Source organism: Coffea eugenioides, chromosome 7 (assembly GCF_003713205.1).
Source record: "Coffea eugenioides isolate CCC68of chromosome 7, Ceug_1.0, whole genome shotgun sequence".
Lineage (NCBI taxonomy): Eukaryota > Viridiplantae > Streptophyta > Magnoliopsida > Gentianales > Rubiaceae > Coffea > Coffea eugenioides.
Window position 1 is genome coordinate 4,775,336 of NC_040041.1, and position 24,849 is coordinate 4,800,184.

The 24,849-nt window shown below is 34.1% G+C and overlaps 2 protein-coding genes across 2 annotated transcripts; both read left to right on the forward strand.

Annotated features, from left to right (window-relative positions):
• The first annotated feature begins 665 nt into the window (after positions 1-665).
• Positions 666-3,952, forward strand: LOC113777601 (protein DJ-1 homolog D). The gene is made up of 5 exons (XM_027322749.1): positions 666-841; positions 939-1,055; positions 1,805-2,245; positions 2,795-3,157; positions 3,440-3,952. Exons 1-5 carry the CDS (start codon positions 776-778, stop codon positions 3,626-3,628), a joined length of 1,176 nt encoding a protein of 391 aa, XP_027178550.1. The 5' UTR covers positions 666-775; the 3' UTR covers positions 3,629-3,952.
• A 6,149-nt stretch (positions 3,953-10,101) lies between these two features.
• Positions 10,102-11,426, forward strand: LOC113778162. Its single transcript, XM_027323459.1, has 2 exons — positions 10,102-10,737; positions 10,937-11,426. Exons 1-2 carry the CDS (start codon positions 10,421-10,423, stop codon positions 11,304-11,306), a joined length of 687 nt encoding a protein of 228 aa, XP_027179260.1. The 5' UTR covers positions 10,102-10,420; the 3' UTR covers positions 11,307-11,426.
• Positions 11,427-24,849: the final 13,423 nt, after the last annotated feature.

A 24,849-nucleotide genomic window follows, 5' to 3' on the forward strand; every position in this document is an offset into this window, starting at 1 on the left:
ACATTTTATACAAACAAATACAAATTAATATGTGTGTGTGAGTGATTAAAATCAAACTTGACTCATTAAGTAGGTCGAGCCATTCGAACTTTATCTTGAACTCGCTCAATGGGAATTCGATTTCGAATTTTGACGAAGCAAACTCAATAGCTACTCAATTAAACTCATCTAGTTGGCACTTTGCACTTCTGATCAAAATAGGTCTTGGACTCATTTGAGAGACACAAGGAAGGTGGCTTTGCTGTTCCAAACATGCTCACGAGGGGAGTTTCTATATTTAAACTAAATATCAAATCTTTAGCATTTTATACTCCTTGATAATGCAAAGTCAAGAATCTCGAGGAAGAATTCTCCGGAAAACAAATCTCCAGAGATAATCATGTGAATATATGATGCACCATTCGTAAAAACGTAGACTAGGACACACTCTGGCTAATCACGATCTGATTTTTAGCTGACTAGTGTCATTTGCTAATTGCTCTTTCGCATGCCATTTTCTATTTTTAGTTTCCTCCTGCAACTTTTATATTTACAAAACCACCCAGAGAAGAATTATTAATATCCCTTCACAGACCAAGGATTCAAGGGCGTTTATGACATTCAAGAAAACACCCCTTTTTTAATCAAAAATTGACCTTTGAAAAGGCCTGGAGAAGAATACATTACTACAGTTCCTTTTCTTGTTACTTTCTTCTCCGCACCAGTGGCCAAACCAAGAGGATCAGTCCCAGAACCTCCTGCTCCACACACCAAAATCGAGAATCCCCTCGGAAGAATGGCTAAACCCAATGGTCAGAAAAGGGTTCTTTTGTTATGCGGAGACTACATGGAAGACTACGAGGTAGGTTCTCTATTGTTCATACTTCTTTTGTAACTGATAGAACGATCTAGTATAATGCAAGATTACATTTTTGCATAGTTGGATGTTAAATTCCTAGGTGATGGTCCCGTTTCAAGCATTACTGGCCTATGGAGTAGCTGTTGATGCAGTTTGCCCCGGGAAGAAAGCTGGTGACTTGTGCCGCACATCTATTCATCAATTTTCCGGTCACCAGGTCTGTTGTTTTTCTGTTTCTCTATTGATTGTACTTTTTAAGGAATACCTTAAATCGGCGTCGAGGATAAGTTCATTTGAATATTTTGAGTTGGTTGTAGAACTCTTATGTAGCAAATTAATAGTGAAGAAGGTCTACGGTTTTGATTGAAACTTGGGAATTCGGATGTGGTACTTTAGTATAAAGAAATGAAATGAATAGATTGATCGAGTATTACTTCGTCAACTTCTCGTCTACAGATACTATCATAGGTAGTGTGGTTGTTGTATTTAGGAAATAGGAAGTAGCTGCTATTACTGCTTACTTTAGTTGGACTGATAAGTTCTTGCTTTTAATTACACTTTGTAAAGCAAGAGCTGGTTATTCAATTAAGGATGTATATTAGTAAGATGGGATTGGGTCTTTCACTATATCCAAACATGGCTGTTAATGCTTGTTTAATTACTCTTATGTATATTATAAAGCAAATATTTGTTTTTGCTCTACATTTGAAGTTTATGCATGGGAAGAGGTCGTGCAGTGGGTGAGGGGCTGGGACGGTGGACCAGGGGATGAAAGGCTAAATGTGCATCAAAGTTTTTCCATAGTGTATGAGCAACAAATTTGGGATTCTCATTCCGTTTTATGTTCTCTTACTCTGAAAGAAAAGTTTGTCCTGAGCAATTAATTGGAGAAAAATCAATCTGATTTTTGTTGTACTTCTCTAATTATTATAACATTCCTTGCTTTGTCATCCTCAACTATCTCAGACTTATACTGAGTCCCGAGGCCACAACTTTACCCTTAATGCAACTTTTGACGAAGTAGAGACCGGCACATACGATGGGTTGGTCATACCGGGAGGACGTGCTCCAGAATATCTTGCCATGGATAAATCTGTTTTATCCTTAGTTAAAAAATTTGCGGATTCTCAGAAGCCTATTGCATCAATATGCCATGGACAATTGATCTTGGCAGCTGCAGATTCAGTGAAAGGCCGGAGATGTACAGCTTATACTGCTCTCAAGCCTGTACTAATTGCCGCAGGTGCTCATTGGGTAGAACCAGAGACCTGGGCTTCATGTGTTGCTGATGGCAATCTCATCACAGGAGCCACATACGAAGGACATCCTGAGTTTATTAACCTTTTCATCAAGGCACTGGGTGGCAGCATAACTGGTTCTGCGAAACGAATATTATTTATTTGTGGGGTAAGCAGTAAGCTTAAGCTATCCTGATTTAACTTCATGCTAAACAAATCCGTTTACAGAACTGTTGTTTGTATTTGGAATTTTGGCACCTAAATTTGGTTTGTATTCGATGTAGTTTATGGGAACTTTAAGATGCAGAGCATCTGCCAACTTTTATGGTTGATCTGCTGATGAGAAAGTAGATGTAACTTCAGCCTGCTGTACCATTGAAAAACTTCTCATTAGAATGAGAAGTCTATATACAATGTCAAAATGGTTATGATTGGGGTTCCCATACAATCTAGTTTCCTGGTACTCAAATAAGCTGAAGTTGGTAGTAGCCATCAAAGCTGTCTTGTTGCAATATGTTTATTGTCGCTTCAAGCCATCATTGGTGTATGAGTGGCTCCTTGCCTTCACAGGCAGCCTATGATGTTTGACTGGCATTAACTATGTGTTGTCACCATTGCTTTTCATCTGACCTCATCATTGGTTGTGTTGAACATCAGTACATGGTTTTGCAATATTCCATCTTTTGCGAGGATTCACATTTGCTCTCTCCTGCTGCAGGATTTCATGGAAGACTACGAAGTTATGGTTCCTTTTCAGTCCTTTCAGGCTCTTGAGTGCCATGTTGATGCTGTTTGCCCCAACAAGGGTGCCGGAGACAAATGTGCAACAGCTGTCCATGATTTTGAAGGTGACCAAACATATAGTGAGAAGCCGGGCCATGATTTTACCCTAACAGCTGATTTTGGAGCTGTGGATGCTTCGAGCTATGATGCTCTTGTGATCCCTGGGGGCCGAGCTCCAGAATACTTAGCACTGAATGAGAGTGTTATAAAATTGGTGAAACACTTTATGGAGTCTGGCAAACCAGTAGCATCTATTTGCCATGGGCAACAGATTTTGGCTGCTGCTGGTGTTCTCAAGGTAATGAATATTTGAAGACCAATCTTTGTTCATTATTTCCTCTTTGATAAATCAACCAAGGAATGGCCTCTGTCATGCTAGACAATTTTTGGATGATTACCAATTATTTATGCTTGGTAACCCTTTTGTACTTCCTCTTATGGATCCAATTCCTGTGCTTTTAGGACAGTCCATGTAGATTGTAGTCGTATTCTCGTTCTATGATCCCGCATGATAATATATGGCTGAAAAAGTTGTTTGGGCTGCTGTGTTCTAATTCTCGTTTTGATATATCCTTTGCAGGGAAAGAAATGTACTGCATACCCTGCTGTGAAGCTTAATGTGGTTCTATCTGGGGCATCTTGGTTAGAACCCGAACCGATAGATCGTTGTTTCACCGATGGAAATCTGGTGACTGGAGCAGCTTGGCCAGGTCATCCCCAGTTCATTTCACAGCTCATGGCACTGCTTGGCATAGATGTATCGTTTTAGCTTATACATCAATAGTAACCTTCAACGATGTTTTCTGCTGCTATACAAAGATGCATCTCTCTGCTGAATAAATGGTGGTGGGGTTTTCTCTCTGCTTTGTATGTGAAGGCTTTAGATGAGAGAACATTAATTAGCTTGCTTTCTTGTGTAATACAGTAGTGTTTCCTTCCTCCTCTTGGGGAGATTTCTAATGGCACATTTGGTTGAGGATGAATCACTCCAGCTAAACCCTTGTGTGCCAGTGCCCAAAAGAACAGTACTAAGGAAAATAATACCATACGATGCTGAACACTCGTTATGATGGAGTTTGGTGTATTTACGTGGTAGATTGGATCACGTGATATTTTTTTCAAGCGTATTAAAAAGTGTTCACAAGTCTTCTTTTTAAAAAAAAAAAAAAAAAAAAAAAAAGCTAAAAAAATATACATATATAAGATTATTTTGTTAAAGAAGCACAAAGTAGCAATATTCGTTATTTGAGGCTTTTACCATTTTACGTAAAAGGTGGGAAGAATCTTTTTTTAGCTGAAATGGAATTTTTCCCCTTTTCTTTTCCTTACACGGTAACGTTGAACTTGCGAAATTCTTTTCGCAGTCTACAGCTAAAAGGATAATGTCCAAAACTATTTGGAACATTTCACGCATCAATTATATACTACTAGTAGTACCTTTTATATATATATATATATATATATATATAATTTGTTGGAGTCCATGTCGGCCATCCACAACGAAAGCCTAGAGATTCAATAACTGTGATAGGAAAATTTTGCATCAGCTACTTCCTTACAAAGAATGGGTATTTTAATCCAAAATCCAAAGAGATGTTGCTTTCAAGAGCTTTTTGACAAATTAATTCAATTTTTATCTTTTGCGTTATTCATTTTTTTATTTTATCTTGACTTGTTTATTATATCAATTTGATTGTGCACCGAAAGGGGTGCAAAATGCAACCTGCCATGGTTGCAGGTGCAGAAGGTTGCCAATGGAGCCCTTTCCATGGTCCAATCTGCCGTTTGTGTTTCCGCTACATTTGACCTTTGCTTACCTCAATAAATACTAATATACCGATGGCCGCAATTGCCTGATGCCACGAAAATTGAATGGATGACAAGCAAATATTTAACCACCAAACTTTGACTCTGCGACCATCAAAAAATAATGATTACATCTCTATTTGAATCGTAAATTGGAGGCTTGAATCTCATTTACGGTGAAAATAAATTCAACGAAGGTGTTAGAATAATCTTTTGATCTAATTCAGTTTATATATTTGCTAGTATTTTTTAAAGCTTTTTTAGATTTCCTCAATGCTCTTATACAATTCCCTTTCTTTAAAATAGGATTTCTTAGATTATAAGAATGTTTTCGTTATGACCGGAAAAAAAAAAAAAAAAAGGACCAGCAAATATTTTCCTGAGCAAAAAAGAGCAACCGGCCTAGCTACCAATCAACCAACCCTGGTATGGTCAGACCAGATGATGTAGAATGTTTAACAACTTGTCTTGTGATTGATAAGCAGTCTGACAAACGCCAACGGCGAACCAAATAGTAGAAGAAGAAGAAGAAGAAAGAATTGAGACTATTTTTAGATTTTTTATCTACAGTGCTTTATAGAAATCTCAAGGAAAACAAAAGTCAAATTCAATAGTAATAACTAACTAGTTGAAAACAAAAGTCAAAAAAAAAAAAACTAACTAGTTGAAATCACTTCTCACTCAGCGATACGGTATGTCCAAATGTACACTACGGCCGTTTGACAAATGAATTTTTTTAGTGTTTGTCTAAAATTTTATCGTAATTTACTGTAGAAGTTGTAAGAAAAATATTTGAATATTTTGAAGTTATAGTTTAAAATTTTTGAAAATTTTTTTGAGATTACTGTAATTAAAATTATTAAAAAACTTGTAGCTGATAAATTTAATAAAAAATTTACTTGCCAAAAATTATAGTTTGTTTTGATGCTCAAGTCTTCCAAAAAAAAAAAAAGTATTTATTGCCTTATAACCACATCTTTTAGTCCAAACAATCCAAATGGTGTAACTAATAAACATAATCCACACCCATATCTTATTTGGAAGCATTACTTAGACTATAAATAATTACTACAACGTTGTCTCTCTCTCTTAATAGATAATAGAGGAACAACAATCAAATTATACTTACCTGAAATCTAACAAATCGGAGATTTTAGTGTAAACGGTAGCACAACTGATGTAAACACTAACATAACAAAATGAAAAAATTTAGCAAATTTTTTGAGACGTTAAAATTAGTATCTCATGGTTAATCTCCTCAATCCAATTTCAAACATCTCATCTCTCATCTTCAATTGCACCCTGCAGTCACTGCCGTGACTAGATAAGATTTTTAATCTTAGTTTAACGTATTACTTACATTCAAGCAGAGATGGACTTAGAATGGGAGGCAGAGCAGCGACGCAACTAAAATCTTTTAGTTTATATGCATAAACGGACTATTTTGCTGCCACATTTATAAAATTTTGCTTATTTAGCTCCACTTCTCCAATCAAAATATTTAATTTATATGTGTAAATAAATAACTTTGACCTCGCGTTTAGAGAATATCACCCATCATTCTTCAACGAGATATTTATTTGACACTCTAAATCAACAACTTATAAATAAATAACTACGTATTTCATCTCTCACGCTTGATTAAAACCACCAACAAACACTAAATTTTACCTTGGTCATTTTCTACTTCATTCTCAATATGCTTTGGACAAACAAACCCGTTTGAAAAAAGTTTGTGATTTTTTTAATTATGATTTAAACTCATAAAAATTGCTTTTTCTTCACTACACTTTTACACCCATAAAAAATGACATAGTGACTGTCTACGTAATTTTTCAATTATATTGTTCCCAATTATTTGATCATGTTTCGAAAATCTAAAATTTTTTAAGAGTAGTAGTTTGATTTTGATGTTTGTGTTTCTCTTCTCAATTTTATCCCCTGAAATTGAAAATTTGAATTTGAATTGTAACATGCACATAATTAGAAGAACGTGTTATTTTAGAAAGGAGAGATTAAAAGATGTTTTGAAATTTTTAATAGGATAAATATTTTAGGACATTTTAAAATGAAAAATAAGACACTTTTAATGACACGAAAGAGTGTATCTCAACGCTTGTATGGTTATATTTATACATTACATTTACCCCAACTGAATTAATACATTTCTGGCTCCACCATTGTTTCAAGGTACATGTTGCAGAATTGGTCAGCAATGTCTTATGAAAACAATCAAGACGCTACTACTCCATTGCTTCTATTCATATTTACACATCACCCGGAAGAAAAGAAAGGGCGTTTAAGCAGAAAAATGGAAAGGGAATAACTAACAAGTGATCAGGAAGGGAGGAAAAGAAAAAGAAAGAGAGACCCCTAAAACGTAGCGGCTTACGTGGATGGATAAGTATGGAGCAGAATGTGGAGGAAAAGAAAGAGGGTTGTTGAAACTTGAAATTGAGTGGTGCGTGGCCGACTGGCTGCTCGGCTGGTAGCCGGAACTGCTGATAATTGATGATTATTCAACAACTCGCAACTCCATTCATATTCATTATCATCATCAAGATAGATAGTAATGCTGTCCAAGTCTCTGTCGTACGGTTCTGCATTTTCTTTGTCATTATGGGGGATTGGGAAAAACAGTTGAATTAGCTGAAGAATTAGTCTAACCCAATTTATTAGCTGACATTTCTCTCTGAAACCCAAAAAAAAATTGTTTGAAAAAACCCATGGAGATTTGTTTATCTATTACTACTACTACGTTTTATATTAAAAAAGAAAAAACTTTTGAGTCCGTAATTAGGATTTTTCTGATAGCACTCAATGGATACTCATTAACATATCTAAATTATACTAAACTTAAATAAATATACACAATCCTGCATTTAGGGCACGTTTGATAAAACTGAAATTTGAAATATGAATCCATTAACTTAATGATTAATTAAGTACTAATTTTGATACATTTGAGTGCACATCACATTAGTTGATAAGTGAATAGCTTATCACTTATCTTTTAGACCAAATTTTGTCTAATGAATTCAAGGCCACTTATTTAATTCAGATATTCTATTTTGACCGTATTAAAATCCGAACCCATTAAATTTAAGTGCTTAGTTGAATTAACAAACAGGGTGCTAAACACTTTCTTAAATTAACTGTAGTAAATATATATATATATATATATGATGTCGTCCCTCATTCCTAATGAGTATTTAACGAGCACCTGTTAATCTAACCTTAATAATTAGTATTACTTTAAGCAATTAAATGCTCCATTTGGCCCTACCAGTCCTCAAATTTGTTGTTAAACCAGACAGCCATCGTTTATCCGAATAATTCCATGCAAAAGTTTGATGCAGTAGTGGCGGGCATTCGTTTACTATTACGACTGCAATTAAAGAACTACTACAAGATTGAAGCGATGGGTGCTTGGCATTAAATTTTCTGCATCTGAAAATGGTTGCCAGTCCTTTATGTTCACGGTCAAAAGGTGCCGATAAAAGAATACAGAATAAGTTTTAGTTCCCTTAATCCTATCCACAATTGAAACTTGATTGGCTTTGGAATATTAAATGGCAAAGTTGAACGAAATATTAGCCTCACGTAATTGTCTCAAGTCATACTATTCCACAATATGATATGTTATTGGTGTCCAAGAACGACATTGTGTATTCATATAACTCTTAACAAAAAAAAATAGCATCTAATTATCTCTTGGATCAAAATAAAATAGATCAGTTATAAAATTGTCACTATTGAAAGATTAAGATTGACAGATTATTATTATTATTATTATTATTATTACTATTATTATCCATCCTTTAGGCCAAATTTATGAAAAAAAGGAAAAGAAAAAAAAATGGCTCGATGGATCTGATAGGTGCTTTTGCCTTTGGAAGTACAACCCGGTTCTTTTTGAGAAAACGTCCATTTCTTTTCAGACGCCTTAAGAGACGGAAAGAGAGGAAATAGGAAGCTCAGCCATGCAATAAAGCTGATTGAAAAGTGGGGTGGGTAAATGATAACTGGAAATTTGAGGGAATTAATTGAATGAAAATCTGTGAGCGCCCCATGAATGCCGATTTCTGATTGAGAGGCGAGTGGTGAGCCTTATCCACATCACAATCGCCTCGTAAACCAAACAGCAGCACGCGCTCGTCAAAGAGGTGCACAAAGTCCGTTTCACCCCTATTGAATCGAATACAAGCTTACAAGATTATTAGTTATGACTTAAACCCACAATTGTAGAATGAATAAAAAAAGAATATTACATCTCATTAATAGTATATATATAATTTGCTCAAATAGTGGAAATCACAGTCAACATGTAATGTAGCGTAAGGAATATTAAATTTTAAAAAATAAACTAAAGATTGAACATCAAGTCAATGTATATAATATATATATATATATATATATATAAAAGTCCACATACGTGCTATTATTTCATGTCAATATTCATTATGAACGCATTAATACTCCTTGACAGTCTACTAAATTTTCACAAAGAAATTCTTAACATTTCACTTGAGAGGATAGAAAAAGATGGGGAAAAGGTTGAAATAGAAAAATTAATGTGTCTCTAGTTTGAAAGTTTAGTGGAGGAAATAAAAGAAGAAGATCATGATCTAATTTAGGTTGATTGTGTGCTTCATTTTAGCTAGGTTTATTTTAGCTAAAAGAATTGTAATGCAATTGAAAACAAATATGGAGAAACATCATCTAAAAATTTAAATATTTTTCCACACTGAGAATTCAGCCTCCAAATACTAAAAAGAAAAATTATAATACTACGTAACGGAACATCATCATTCTTTTTTTTTTTTGTCTCTCTCTGCTTACTCGTTTATTTTTTTTTTTATCTTTTTCTTTTTGAGCATACTTGTAAGTTCCCAAACTAGTCTTGGAAATCTTATATAAAAGTCGTTTTTCTATTAAATAAACAAAAATCTCAATGCTTAAAAACTTTGGTTGATTCAAATTACCTTTTTAGAAGTTTTTTTTTTAAAAAACACGTAACACCTTTTTTGACATAATATGTATATAAAATAACAACATGGTTAGATATAAAAAATAATTAAAAATATATTTGAAGAATATTCTAAACTCTTTTTTTTTCCCTTAAAAAATGGCCCATCGATCCAAACTTTGGTGTGCATAAATTGCAAGATGAGATGCATGTTTCAAATAGAAAATAAATTATGAAAGCAAAAGGATAAAAAGGAATATAACATGAAAAGGATAAAGTCGACCATGCACCAAGGAAGCCAGCGACGCGGTTGAGCACATCCACAGCACAGATGAGTTGCGTGGGGACAAGAGGTGAGTGGGTAAGGAGGGCAGGGGACAAAGGAAGGAAACAGGATAACTCCGAATCTTATATATCTTCCCAGTTTCAGATATGGATAGAATTGGAATAAGGAGTTGAGTGACTAACATTAATTAGTAGTGCTGGCTCTTATCTTTTTCTCCTTAACTTCTCCCCCACCCCAAGCTTCCGTATCTTCACTCCTTCCGGACAACTTTCCAAGATTTCGAGGTATTTTAAGGTGACCCAATTCACAGGAAGATGTAACAACAAAAACCAGCAACTCATATTACACCAGACCAGATATTTCATTTTCCACCCCAGCCCTTAGAACCAATATTTCTTTGCTTGCTTGCTTGCCTTTGGAGTATATAGCAGCTCTCATCGATCGATCTCCTAGTACAATAGAGAACTGCATGGTACTAGATTTTGTTGAAGGTTTGAGTGATGATCAGCATGAAAATAATGGATTCTTTTGTTTTGAACCAACAAAGCAACCATGGGATCATGGATGAGGAGAAAAAGGGTCTTGACCATGACGGTGCTGTTTCATCTTCCTCAGAAGTTTCGAGTGCTGTGTCTTCTGAAGACTCAGATTTGTTTGAAGACTCAGATTTGTTTGAAGAAGTCAATTCTTCTGCCTCTTCTAGTACTCCTACTTCACCTACCTCAGCCTCAGCAAGTTCATCATCCGATCAGCTTACATCTGGAGACTCTGGACCTTTGCAAGACATGTCCTCTCTCCTTCAAGAGCTTCCGTTCAAGTAAGCACAAAATTCCTTCTGTCAAAACAGAAAACGTAAACCAGGTTGATAACCTGATTTATCTGGCATGAGTTTTGATTATCTTGTAAAGCGGCGAAAAACAAATAAAATTTGCATCAGATTCACTTTTCTTGCAAGCTACAAATACTTGCAACTGCAATGTTAATTTGTAATTAATTGTTTCTGTTTTGGTTTGTAGGAGAGGATTATCAAAACATTATAACGGGAAATCACAGTCATTTACATCTTTGGCAAATGTGAGAAGTTTGGAAGATCTTGCCAAACCTGAGAACCCTTATAATAAGAAGCTGAAATCATGCAAAAGCTATGGACTGTTTGATAGTCATCATGGATCACCAGGCCATCCTATTGCTAGGAGCAATCATCATAGTGGTACTTCTTCATCAAGGCTAATGTCAAAGAAGGCATCAAGAGGCTCCTGTTCTTCACTTTGTCTAAAGAGAAATTCTAGCTTTATAGGAAATAGACCCCCTCTCCCACCTCCCCACAGATCTACCAGTACTAGTAGCTTTACCTCTCAAACGCCCTTGTTTGCTTTAGGCGTCTGAACACTTTTGAAGCATTTAATTTTCCAGCAGTCTCTGTGCTGCATGATGATCATGTTTTCATTTGTCCTCCCATCTTCTTACAGAAAATAGTAGTGTTACCGAACAATTATGTGTGGCATCTATTTTGTGTTCTTTTTTTTTTTTTGGTGCCATATACCTGGAATCTGGATGCCATGAATGATAACGGTTCATATATTGTGTTTGTATGAATATGAATGTCTAATGTAGCATCAGAAATTTGCAGAGAACTGATATGCTTTTTGGGCTGCTGATCAGGGCTACCGCCGATAAGGGATATCCATAAGCACTCAAATATGTAAGTTAAAAGTTAATAGGAAGGGATGATCTTTAAGTATGTATGTTGATTACGATAGTAGAACTGTCAATCACAATTCAATTACGTTAATCCCGTTCAAATTCAACTAATTATGTTAATTCGTCAATCACAATTTAATTATGTTAATCCGTTCAAATTTAATTAATTATGTTAATTCATCTAAACTCGTTCATTAATTTTGAAAGGTAATAGCAAGGGATGATCTTAAGTATGTTTATCACGTGATAGTAGAGGTACCAATTACAAGTCAATTTTTTTTTTATAATAAAACATATTTCATTAAAGGATTACTGGAAATTGTCCAGCACAATTGAGATACATTGTTGCCCTAATGGCAGATAAACATGCACTAAAATTATAGATCTGCAATTTAACAAATACATAAGATTTGAGAAATTAAGGACAGATTTAAAAAGTACCATAAATTTGAAAAACATTTCATCATAGAAAAAGTCGCTGCAGCTCTCTTTGTGCATGCTGTAATCGTCAGATCTGCTAATCAACAGTTGTAAAGTCCAATAAAGATGGTGAGATCTGTCGAGATTGATCCAAATCTAAAATATTCCCTCAGATCTGCTATCCAACTAGTTCAAGCTCAAAACTGAAAGTGAGATTTGATGAGAAGACTGAAGAAATTGTAGATCTAACATATAGATCTAAAAAAACTCCAAGATCTGAAAAAGTAAATAACAAAACTAAATAAAACTCTCACTAAGATAGTTTAGGAGAGACTAAAACTCTCAATAGGACATCTTAGGAGAGAAGAAAACTCTCACTAGGATAACCTAAGAGAGACTTTATTGAATGGAAGGAAGAGCAAAGGACAAAGGAGTAGGAAAGGAGACCTTGGCTTAAGGCCAAGATCTCCCTCCTATGGAGGAAGAAGGGTAGATGAGGAAACCTAGAGAGAAGAGTTGATTTTTGTAATTACAAGTCAATTATATCAATCATTTACACTCATTCAATTATGTTAATCTGTTCAGACTTGTTTATTAATTTGAATGAGTATTTATATTCATTTAAAAATAATTATATATTTAATCTCAATTATTAGTGGATGTTAAGTAAATAAATTTGAATTTCTTATTGATTCAATAACAATTAAATTCCATTATTTCTATTAAATAACATGAGAAATTAAAAAAATTAGAATTTTAAATGACTAATAAATGAATAATTAAATATATCTATACCTATTTATTAGATTGGTCTAAATAAGTACTTATTTATGTCCACTGGATATTGATTTAATTATATTCATTACTCATTTATGATCCGTTCAAACCTTCGAGTCACTCATTTTGATCACTTGATAGTATGATCTATCACGTAAGGTTTAGAAATTAGAATACGTATAGAATTGTTAAATACTTATAGGCTATAGCTAGGGAAAAGAGCTTATCTAAACCTAAATTATTCACTAAATCTCACTTTGCGAGAATAGATAGCTGGCAATAGGGGTTTTCTGACCTGAAATATTTATTACTCATGAAATCCCAAGTTTACCCCATCTATCTTGTGCTTGTAGGTTTAATTTAAAGTTTTTGACAACAATATACAAGAAAAAAAATGATCATGAAAGGCTATTTTTCTCCTCTCTGTGTCCCCTCGTACAAGTCCCATTAACATTTTCAGCTTGCTACTTACTGAAGTAAAACTATGATGCAAATTCACCGTTCAGCTCCTAATTCAAACTTGGGCACACATTTTTTGACCTTTCTCAGAGGAAAAAGTACATAGATCAATTTGGAAATAACTTCAAAAAAGATGGACTCACGCTTTTGAAGAAGGGATAATTGTAGAAACTTTCTTGAGGTTCTAACAATTGCATTCACTTCCCTCGAGGCTTGCAAAATTACATAACCTTTCCTGGAAAATATATCTTGATAACAATTGGTAATTTAAGAACAAAATATTTAATGAATATTCTATCTTGCATCTATCTTATTTCTAAACTAAATTAAATGACAATAGAAGTTAACTATCACCACTATCGGCTAGCTTTATTGTATTTCATTAGAGGAAAATACGAAACATGTTTTGAAGGTATCAAATGTTTGGACAAATTTTTTTTTGTTTTGCTTTAGTTAAATAATTTGTGAAGAGACTCATTTTAACAAAAGCTTCCCTATTGGCAGGTTGGCTCTTTGTAGAATTGAGCAAGAAATCTATTAAGAGGAACTCGAAATATAATATAATTAGCTAAGATGCGATTAGAACTTTTGAATGAAGAGGTATTAGCACAAAAGGATTTTCTTTATTATATTTAAATTCATTTTTTATTCGTGGTTTGTAAATTTTGTAGAGTTTATTATAGTCGTTTTGTAACACTAAGGTAGGCAAGCGTAAATTTTTGAACTTTAGGGGAAGCAGCTGCAATTGTCAAAGAATTTCAAGAGAAGTTTTCTAAAAGGGATAATTTCAGAAACCTCCCCTGAGGTTTCTGACACTTTCACTGACATCCCCTGAGGTTCTCAAAATTTCACTTACCTCCCTTGCTTTTGATTTTGTGGTAACAATCCAGTCCAAATCAGATTAAAATATTATTTTCATGTGTGAGAAGGTATTTTTATTCCATAGCTACCCTTTGCAGAAGTTGTATTAGTAGAAGATTCAAAGAAGAATAAATGATTTGGACTAATTAGTAAAGTTGAGGGGGGGTAAGTGCAATACAAAAAATTGCATGCACCAGATGTGCCATGCAACAGTTATTTGGCAGATTTTGCAACGGCTAGCTGCAAATTGCAACGGCCAGAAGGTTTGCTGTTTCAGTAGCAATAGCATATAAAGCAAAGCAACTTAACTACCTCTGAGGTTTCAAGCTATTAACATTCTTTGCTACTAATTTGGAGTGATAACAAGTGCATTTGCTGTGCTACAATTAGAGCTCTGAGTAAAAAGTTTTAGCTGCAACCATGGCCTCTTCAAACCATAGGGGAGAATCATGGAATTCACCTACATCTTTCTCCATTAAAAACAGGTTTTGCCGCTGTAATCGCAAAGCAACCGTAATGATATCAGAGAGTGAAAGGAATCCAGACAAGTTGTATTTCTATTGAGAAATTTCCAACTTTGTGATGAATTTTAAAAAAATTCTACAAAAGGGGTGATTTTGGGTTTAATTTCCGTCAGGGGGGTCTTCGCATTTGTGAATTTCACAAATGCGAGCTCTGGTTATTGAGCTCGCATTCCACGAATGCGAGCTCTTCTCAATTTTTTTTTTCCTTTTTTAAGAGCTAGGGAATTATTTCTAGGAAGCAAATGCGAGCTCTTATCTTTTTTATTTTGGTATTTTTTGAGAGGTAGGGAATTATTTGCAGAAAGCTTCTAATTTTTGTTTTAAAAAATGTTGCAAATATTTAAAATTTTGCAAATAGCTCGCATTTGTTAAATTTGACCTGCAAAAATTGTATTTAACTTTTTTGTTAGATTTCGCATTTATAAGTATGACTTGTAGAAAATTAGATTCAAATTTAGATGTATTAGGGTTTTAAAAATATTATATAAGTGATAAAAATTTTATAAATTGTAAAAATAAAATCAAACTGCTTGGATAATTAAATGTTATATTTGCATAAGAAATAATACAATAATCATAATAATGATAATACAATAATATTGGTGTAATAAAACTGCCATTAATTTAAATATTTACTTATAATGCCCAAAGAGCCTAATTACCAATTTTTTCTTCTCGCGCTCAAATATAACATTAACCCGCATGCGAGCTAACCTTGAACTAGAAAAAACACAGAATCCCGCTTGCGGGTTTCAGGAGTATTCGGATATTCTCATATGCACCTATGCAAATCGAACCAACCGGATATCTTATCCGTATCCCATTTTTTTAAATAAAAATCTTATAAATTTGAAAAATAAAATCAAATTTAGATGTATTAGGGTTTTAAAAATATTATATAAGTGATAAAAATTTTATAAATTGTAAAAATAAAATCAAATTTAAATAATTAAATGTTATATTTGCATAAGAAATAATACAATAATCATAATAATGATAATACAATAATATTGGTGTAATAAAACTGCCATTAATTTAAATATTTACTTATAATGCCCAAAGAGCCTAATTACCAATTTTTTCTTCTCGCGCTCAAATATAACATTAACCCGCATGCGAGCTAACCTTGAAATAGAAAAAACACATAATCCCGCTTGCGGGTTTCAACGTTATTCTGCGCTTCGTGTGTTTGCTTTTGTTTTGCTTTTGTCTTTTTTTTTCGAAATGGAGGGTTGGCGGTGGAGCTTAGTACGAGAGCTCACTAAACTCTAATAGGTTTCTAATTAGGTTTCTAATAAAGACTTCGTTCGATATGTGATATTTCAGCCGAACTTCGAATCCATGGCACTTATTACGCGCTTAAGCCACCTGTCCACATTAGCAATCAAATGGCTTGATATCAAGAATTCCACAAAGGTAAATTACCTAATAACCTTGCAAAATAGGCTATCCATCTTCCTTGAGTTCATATAAAAACATTATCCTAAATACCAAAAAGGACAAGCTTGAATTCCCAATCCCACCTGTGTACATAAATTGTTCTTATTTGATTGAACTTCTTGTCTTGTAACAAATGACTCCACAGACATTTTCTTGCAAAGTACGTAATTTGAAGTCAGGCGTGTAATCTTGCATGACAAGAATAGGTACGTAAAGAATAAGAAAATTCATTATGTAACTTAAACATAAACGGTAGTAATTAACCCCAACTACTTGGGATATATCTGTAATTTTGGCCCTGATGACGTCAGAAAAGGGGCCCAATTTTTTATCAAGGGAGGTAAGTGAAATTTTGAGAACCTCAGGGGATGTCAGTGAAAGTGTCAGAAACCTTAGGGGAGGTTTCTGAAATTATCCCTTTCTAAAATGATCCTATGGAAAATGAACAATTTATTTTATGCATCGATATAAGGAAAAGGTAAGACTGGAAGAAAAGACTTGGATCCCACGTTGTTCGTTGTTCTTGCCTGTACAGCATCCGAAAATAACATGCGTGTCAGGTCAGATTTGCTTTATCATTCATGGCATTGCCATCTATGCTTTCAGACTCGGATGGGGCATCGACTCGATCGAGTTCAAGTGTCAAATGTCAATGAATTCTACTGGATTTCGATTAGAGATCGAATCAAATGACGTTATAAATATATCATATATATATATAGCATTCGAAAATAACATGCGATGTCAGGTCAGATTTGCTTTGCCATTACTGTCTATGTCTTCACACTCGATGTCAGGTCAGATTTGCTTTGCCATTACTGTCTATGTCTTCACACTCGAACCGGACATCGATTCGATCAAGTTTAGAGGTCAGGTGTCAATAAATTCGACTGAGTTCAATTAGAGGTCGAACCGAATAACGTCATAAATACGTCATATATATATATTCTTGCAAATTGAATTTACAAAATATAACCAAGAATTTAGTGATCTAAATCCCTATCCGATTCACCAAATTCAGCCAAATTCACAAAATTTACAAAATAAAAATCTCATACATATTCAATCTTTGACAAATATCAAAAGTACCAATTTTTTTCTAAAAAATAAAAAAAAAAGTTTCCCATACAGTTCTTTTCCTACAATCTGTTCTCTTTTACCAATACTTCGCGAATTTCCAACTTTTAAAGTTGTCCCCAAAACCAAAACAACAAAAAAATTGCATCCCCTTGAGGAGGAAAAAGCACACAGCGCACATTAGTACGCGTTATCCTTGTATCATAGCTGGTTCCACATCTGATCTGGCCCAATGATTTGGACTTTTAGTTTTGAACGAAAATGAACTTGGCATGACTGCAACTGGGTCCTAATCACGGTTGGTTCTATAAAGTTCTTTTTACTTATGTTTTCCTCTGTTGATGGTTTGGTATTTAGCCGGATTCACCTCAGTATTATAATTCTTCAGGGCTTATAAAAAGTTGGCCATCTTATGTCTCAAAAACTCCAAAACCAGTATTCCGCACCATATTCTTTATTATTTGGGTCAAGAATTGCGAAAACTTCACCAAAATTTTCCTCAAAAAAAAAATTCCATCAAAGTATATACTATTTCCCATGATTAGTAATTTAGTATTACTAATTCCCACATACAATACACACTTCGGGCTCAAACCACAGGATATGATATATTACAGAAAAGGCGAAAAATTACCGAGCGATGGTGGTGAAGGAGCTACGGTAAAAGAAAGTGGAGGCTTGAAGTTGGAGTCCGAAAATTACACCAGAGAAGCAGAGGCATCAGAGATGGTGAAGTCCGGTGGAGGTGCACAAGCTTGTTGGTAGCAGCGGTGGTGGACTATTGGAGGAGCTACGGTTACGCAAAGAGGAGATATTGTTTGTTGGTTTTTGCTATTTTCCAGATTTGTTGCTTGTTTCCTCGGTCAAATGGAAGACTCAAGAGTCAAGACTTAAAGTTCTGAAGAAAAAAAAGTTCAAAAAAAAAAGGGAAGAGGAAAACCGGGTTTAATACAGTTATACCGGTTCATCGATCATAGTCGACTGTCGATCGGGTTTTATCGATTTTATTACTCTCGAGTTTTTAACCTAATTCGGGCCGGCTGGTCCGATCCGTATCTGAAAACACTAATTGCCATATTGCCTCTTGTACATAATTTGAGGCGTATCGAAACAGAATGGAAAATTCATGGTATGAAGAAAGTGAATTGAACGTGATGAGCGACAATGAGCCAATTATAATTTCAAAAAAAAAAAAAAAAAAAAAGCTAGACAAATGCACTCAAAAAAGTACATGTTCATACATTTTTTTTTCTAAAATGGACTAAAATATTAATAATCAAAAAATTAATTGGGGCGCACCCAATTATCTGTATGCTTACATGAATAGGAGATATCGGACATTGAAAAGAAAATAAAGCATTTTTTTTTAGTAGATGATATTATGACTATAAAAAAAATTCAAGCACTCTATCCTTCTTTTATTTAAAAAAGAGGAAGAATGAATTGTTTTTAGACTTTTCTTAAAGTGTGAATATCATCTTCCTTTTAATCCCTTTCTTCCAAAATTGAGAGGTCTGTTTGGATTTAGGTGTTTTTTCAAATACAATACTATAACAATATATTTATAAGCGCTCCAAAAAGACACTTAAATACATTTATTAAAAACATAAAGATAATAATAATTATAATAAGAAATACTACCACTATCTTTTTTTTTTCACCACCACCCTTTCCACTGTCACCCCCTCCCCTCTTCCATGGAGCCATTGCCTCTCTTACCTCCCTTCCCCTTCCCTTCCTTCTTCCTGCTCTCCCTTTCCCTCCTTTTCTCTCCTCTCCCTTTCCTTCTCTTACAAATTGAGCCCGCGACTAGATGAAGGGAAAGGGAGGGGTAAGGGCTTTCGGGGGAAGGGGAGAAGAAAGGAGGGGGAAGAGGATGATGGAGGAGAAGAAAGGAAGGGAAGGGAGAAGAAGAGAGGAGGGGGAGGAAAACAAAGGAGGAGGAGGGAAGAGTTGGTGGTGGTCGTTGATGGTAGTGAAAAATTAATAAAATTTTTTAAAAATACAGCAATAAAATATTAAATTTTAAAAGTATCCTAAAATATATCTACAGTGAAAAAGTTTTTGAATATAATATTACAATATAAATTTTTAAAAACATCCTAAAAAAATGCTTAATTCATACGAACCTTACAATTTCCTATTAGACACCTTTGCAAGGTTGAAGGAAGGTTGACATGTAAGGCCAGATGTTGTACATTGGGCCCTAACTTTAATAGAGGAGGGCTGTCCCCAAAACATCTTTGGTCTGGAATGCGTTGTGCCTAATGGGCCGGAGGTCAGGAAAACAGTTTTGTCTCTTCAAATTCATTCTTGTAACTTGTTTCTTTTCTTTTTCTTTTTCTTTTTGAGGGTTTGTAACTTGTTTCTTCAAATTTTTCTCTGTTGATGTCCCCCTATTACTTCCAAAAGCTAAAGAAAAAATGTGTTGCTACATGCTTTGACTTTTAGGCTGCATCAAATTGGCCACTTCTTTGTTCCTTCCTCCGCCTCCCTCCTTTCTCTTTTCTTTTAGAGACATGATTGAACATATCTTTGAACCTTGAATAAAGAAACAAATTAGCCGTACATAAAGAAGACAATCACAAATTGTTGAGTACCACATTAACAATAAATACCGGAAAACACAGGTAGGCCATGATCACTCAATGGAGCACTCCACATAGTAACGCTGTGTTAGGTATACAATTAATTGCACAAGTGGGATCTGGTCAATGGCCAATAACCTCCATGATTCAGCAAGTTCGTATTGTGATTTATAACCTTTCTTGTGTTTTTCTCGAAAGAAAAGTGCCGTGGGATAGTGGAATCTCGATGATTTTATTCACAGAATTTTTTTTTATATTTTTCATAAACATATTATTTTTTTATTTTTTTATTTCGTATACGTTAAACTGCTGCAGTATATTTTTCTATAAAAACTCGTTTTAAAATAGCAATTCAAACGCATAATTCCACAGCCCTTCTTATCCAGTTTGGTGGTCAGCAATCAAATTTTGTACTATCTTTCTTGGTACACCCCAATTTTAAAAGGCCTTTTCTTTTGTTTATGATGGGTAGCTGTCCCGCTTTCATGGCAATTATCGTTCTACATTTTCAACTGCGAATCTTTGAACCTAATTATTGTACATTGTCAGTGAGGGGGGTGTCGGCGGTGTGTCATGCTCTAATCCAATCCATCTGTTGCCCCCATACAATTATATGATACGACCTTCTCAAAAATAAAATAGTAGTAGTGATAAATAATAAAATCTGGTAGTAATTTGATTTGATCAAAATGTTTCATTATTCGGACGATTTCATTATTCATTATATATCTTGTATACCTTATTATTTTTGTCTCCAAATTTAGTAGGTAACACAAACTTTTAACATGGAATTAGCTAGCGAGTGCTGAGTAAGTTTATTTAGATTTTTGAATGTGCGATAAATAACTTTGGTGGACTGGATTAGTAAAGCCGCATTAGTCGAGTCGAGTCGAGTTGCTTCGTATTTTCCAAAAATTAATGCTCCTCCTTTCGTGATTTTGAATGTAGCACTTTAATCTAAGATTATTTGACAACAATTTGTTTCATGAACTGAATTTTTTCCAGGTCCATTTGAATTTGGACAAAAAAACGCTTTGCAAACTATTTCTTGTCTCTTCACAGCTTTAAAGGAACCTTTTTGTTTTTGTTTTTTACAAGCGAAAAGGAATCTTGCTTGAAAAAACAAATCAATATCATCACCGCCAGCTAGTTTTTTTTTTTTTTTTTGACACTGTGGGTATCCGGAACCACCCGACTAATCCCACAGCACCCAAAACTTACCGGTTAAGATTGAACCTTGGCCTCACGGGGGTGATCCAGTACTAGTTGTGGTCCTGAGTTCGAATCTTATCCTGGATTTGAACCTTCGTGACTCGCTCGAGGTCGCTGCGTGGGGCCGTGGCACACTCCTTCAATTTGGTGTGCCGGCTCGGATCTTAAGGGTTCGAGTCGGGACATGTTCCGGATTATTAAAAAAAAAAAAAAAGATTGAACCTCGGTCTATTAGGCAGGAGTTTAACTTCCTAACCATTAGGTCCACAACTTGTGCTTTCTACATTTACCCTTATTTTCACCTCCAACAAATTGGGTTTTTTTTTTTTTACTTTTTTTGGTAAGTAACAAACTTTGAATCCAAAATCTCTTATTTATTATCCTTTTTAATTTATCACTTGACCCAACTCTTCCCCCCTTAACAAACGGAGTTAAATGATGGTGAACGTGTTTTTTTTTCAAATAAGAGTAACTTCTCTTCTTGACAATAAATGTGTAAGGTAGAGATGATAACCATGATTTACTTTTGAAGTGCAAAAAAATTGACAGTTCATAGAGCAAAAATCCCATCCATGTCAAAAGCTCAGGGATTCATGTGGTGATAAAAGAAAGAAATAAGTGAAATTGAATTGTATTATTATTATTATTATTATTATTTTCCGTTTACACGCTTATAAATTTTAAATACAGTAAAATCAGAAAAAGAAAGCAACCTATGAATAATGGAATAATTTAATTTAGAGATATGGGTTTGTTTGGATAGGAAAATTTTTTAAATAATATTTTACTTGTATCAGATATTTATTTTTCAATCAATTTTTTTATATTTTTAATTATTTTTTTATTTTATATACATCATATCACAAAAATGTTACGATTGTTTTCCGTCATTTATCAACGTAAAATCCGTAAGCCCCCACTAGCTTTGTATCTGTAAGGCGTAGATAGCTGCATTTCCGTTGGCAGCATTATCGGCTCATGGCGCGATGTTTCGTATTGGAAAAGGTTTGCCTATGAAACTTCCTCGTAAGCCAGCGAGCTCAGCGACCCCCATCAAGTAAAATCCCTCACGTCAAAATCTGAAGATTAACCCTATTATTATGGTACGCGCATACCATATTTATGTGAACTATCAAAAAACTAACAATTAAACAAGCAGGACGAGTGGAAATTATGACAAAATCAGTAGGTGATGATACGTAATTACTCAAATACAGCGCCATCCCTACGCATCCCCCCCCCCCCGCCCCCTCAAAAAAAAAAAAAAGAAAAGGGAGGGAAGGAATGTTGTCATACATTTATGGGTATTACTAAAAATGACAAAAGGTGTTGATAGTACTCAAAATCATCACTAGTTTCTCCTAATAATAGGGTTGAGTCTGGATACAACAATTCATTTTACTAAGCTTATATCACTTGTACAATTCATGAAAAGTATAAAAATGTTAAGAGTAAATTTTATACTCCCTCCGTCCCACTTTGATAGTCTTGTTTTCCTTTTTCGTCTGTCCCAAATTGTAGTCCACTTTCCCATTAAGGAATGTAGTAATCTTTCAAATTGTCTAAAATACCCTTATTAAATATCTTGTTATTAATACATTGTTATTAAATACTAACCCACTACATTGAATACATTGAGTTTTTCCAATGCATAGATAAATGAAAAGTCTATCTTAGCATAAGGGTAGTTTAGGAAATTATTAATCTAAATTTATGTTTCCAACTAAATTAATTACACTTTCTTAATCTGTGTGAAAAAAAAACCAAGACTAACAAAACGGGACGGAGGGAGTATACATTATTGCGATTGGATATACGATACATATGTAAAATTTGATTTTCAAATTCAAATTCGAATTATATGTTATGCATCTGATGGTGAAAGTGTATACACTGTCAATGTGTAGAAGATTAATTCAAATGTTAATAATACTCAAACCATGATTAGCTTCTTCAGATGTCATAATTGCATATAACCATTACGACAACCTATCGAACTAAGCGGCTAATTTCTTTGTTTATTGCTGAAAAAAAAATTCGCATAAATGTTGACATGACAGTGGTACAAAGCTATGCTTGCTAAACCCAGTAGGCAAGGAAATTTTTTTTTATTTTTAAATGAGTAAGCCCGGAAGCCAAGCAGCCAAACCTTTCTAAGGGCAGCTAGGCCTCAACCGTACAATCAGCTGGCTTCCAATACCAAATGGTCAAAGTTAGAAATTTTTGTACTTAATCCAATAGAAAGAGAATAGGCAACTTCACCGTGTAAAACGATGCCTTTAGCAGTAATAGCAAGGGCAAGTGTTTCAGATTTCTGTAAGGACTGGCTCATGCTATTTTGGACATTCCATGTTCTTTTTTTTTCGGCAGAAAAAAATTTAGGTGGATGCAAGATCAGTCCCTGTAGATCGCTCATAGAGATTTTATAGATCAATCATCAATACAATTTTTACATTGACAACAAGATTTGAATATACGATTTTTTATTAAAAAAAATGATCGATTCTTATTAATTGAGTCAATTTGTATTAGCAACATTCTCAGTTTATATTCTTGTTTCATAAACACGAAAACAAATTGTACTGGCAAAAAAAAAGACAAAAAGAGAAAAGAGAAAGAGTAGCAACGAAAACCAAGGAACCAAAAAAAAAGGCAAAAAATGAAGAAGCGTCCAAGATATAGGTTCTTATCTTTAAGGATACATCCAGAAAGTGTTTTAGACTTATATTTTTCCCTTTTGCAATTGAATTTTTGACAATAAATTATTCCAGCTTCTTTATTAGAAGAATAAAATAAGCAAGCAATAAGATACACTAGTACAACCTTTCATTCAAAGAATCAACTCTTGTTGGCAAGAATCACACTAGTACAACACTAATTCGTTAGGGGACCGACGATTTCTTTTTTAGAAAGGTTTGCAGTGGCTGCCGGGCTGAATTTCAAGCAAAAATTCTAAGCTGGCTGACGGGCCCAACATTTAAAAAAAAAAAAAAAAAATTTGCTTTGCCTGCTGATAGGCATAGTTCTGTACCGTTCCCTTGTCAAATCAACATTCTTGAGAATATTTTTTTTTTTGCAATAATTAAAGAAATTAGCCTAACTAAGCATATGTTACTTGTATAGTTTGAGCTGGACTAATTTGACGTACAAGATTTACAAGTTAATTAAAGTATGATCTATTTAATGAGCGCCCAGTAAGCACTTGTAAAAATAGATTTTAGGTGTTGATATTATACAAAATAAAGTTAAATAAAAAATTATATAAATGCAAGATAAAATAATAATTATTGGTGTGTGCTTCCAAATGATGATTTGAATGTCATTTAGTTTTTTTTTTTTTTGGAGAGAATGTCATTTAGGTTTACTAATGGGTGCCCAAACAATTTCATCAAAGTATGACTAATTTGATAATTTGATACACTGCATAGCATGATTTTTTTTTTAAAAAAAATTTCTAGCATAATTAGAGAAATGAGACCTCATTTTATCTAATTAAACTTATATTACTGGTATAATTTGAGTTGGACTAATTTGGTATACAAGTTTTTATTGGCGATTTACCTTTTTCTTTATTCATTGGCAACTTCTACACTAATTCTATTTCTACTTTTATTTTTATTCTAACCTATCTATGTAAAGAAGGGGCTAATTAGGTCAAAAGAATTAGAGAGAGTGATTAATTGATAGTTGATAAAATTCGAACCTTTCAACTTGTGAAAACCAACAGGTCGTTGGATTCTCGTCGGATTTGTTAATGTGATACACGAGTTTTGCGGGTGATTCGTGGACGGAACGAAAAGCTAGTGAAATTATCGCAAAGCCACACGTTAAAAAAAAAAAAGTGCAAATTGCATATCCCAGCTACGTTAC

What these genes read in the sequence shown, in the direction of transcription:
- LOC113777601 (XM_027322749.1), top strand. Translation starts at nt 776, where the DNA reads ATGGCTAAACCCAATGGTCAGAAAAGGGTTCTTTTGTTATGCGGAGAC. An exon ending in ACTACATGGAAGACTACGAG is followed by an intron (nt 842 to 938) that starts GTAGGTTCTCTA and finishes TTAAATTCCTAG; the next exon opens with GTGATGGTCCCGTTTCAAGC. An exon ending in CTGCTGCTGGTGTTCTCAAG is followed by an intron (nt 3,158 to 3,439) that starts GTAATGAATATT and finishes TATCCTTTGCAG; the next exon opens with GGAAAGAAATGTACTGCATA.
- LOC113778162 (XM_027323459.1), top strand. Translation starts at nt 10,421, where the DNA reads ATGATCAGCATGAAAATAATGGATTCTTTTGTTTTGAACCAACAAAGC. An exon ending in CTTCAAGAGCTTCCGTTCAA is followed by an intron (nt 10,738 to 10,936) that starts GTAAGCACAAAA and finishes TTTGGTTTGTAG; the next exon opens with GAGAGGATTATCAAAACATT.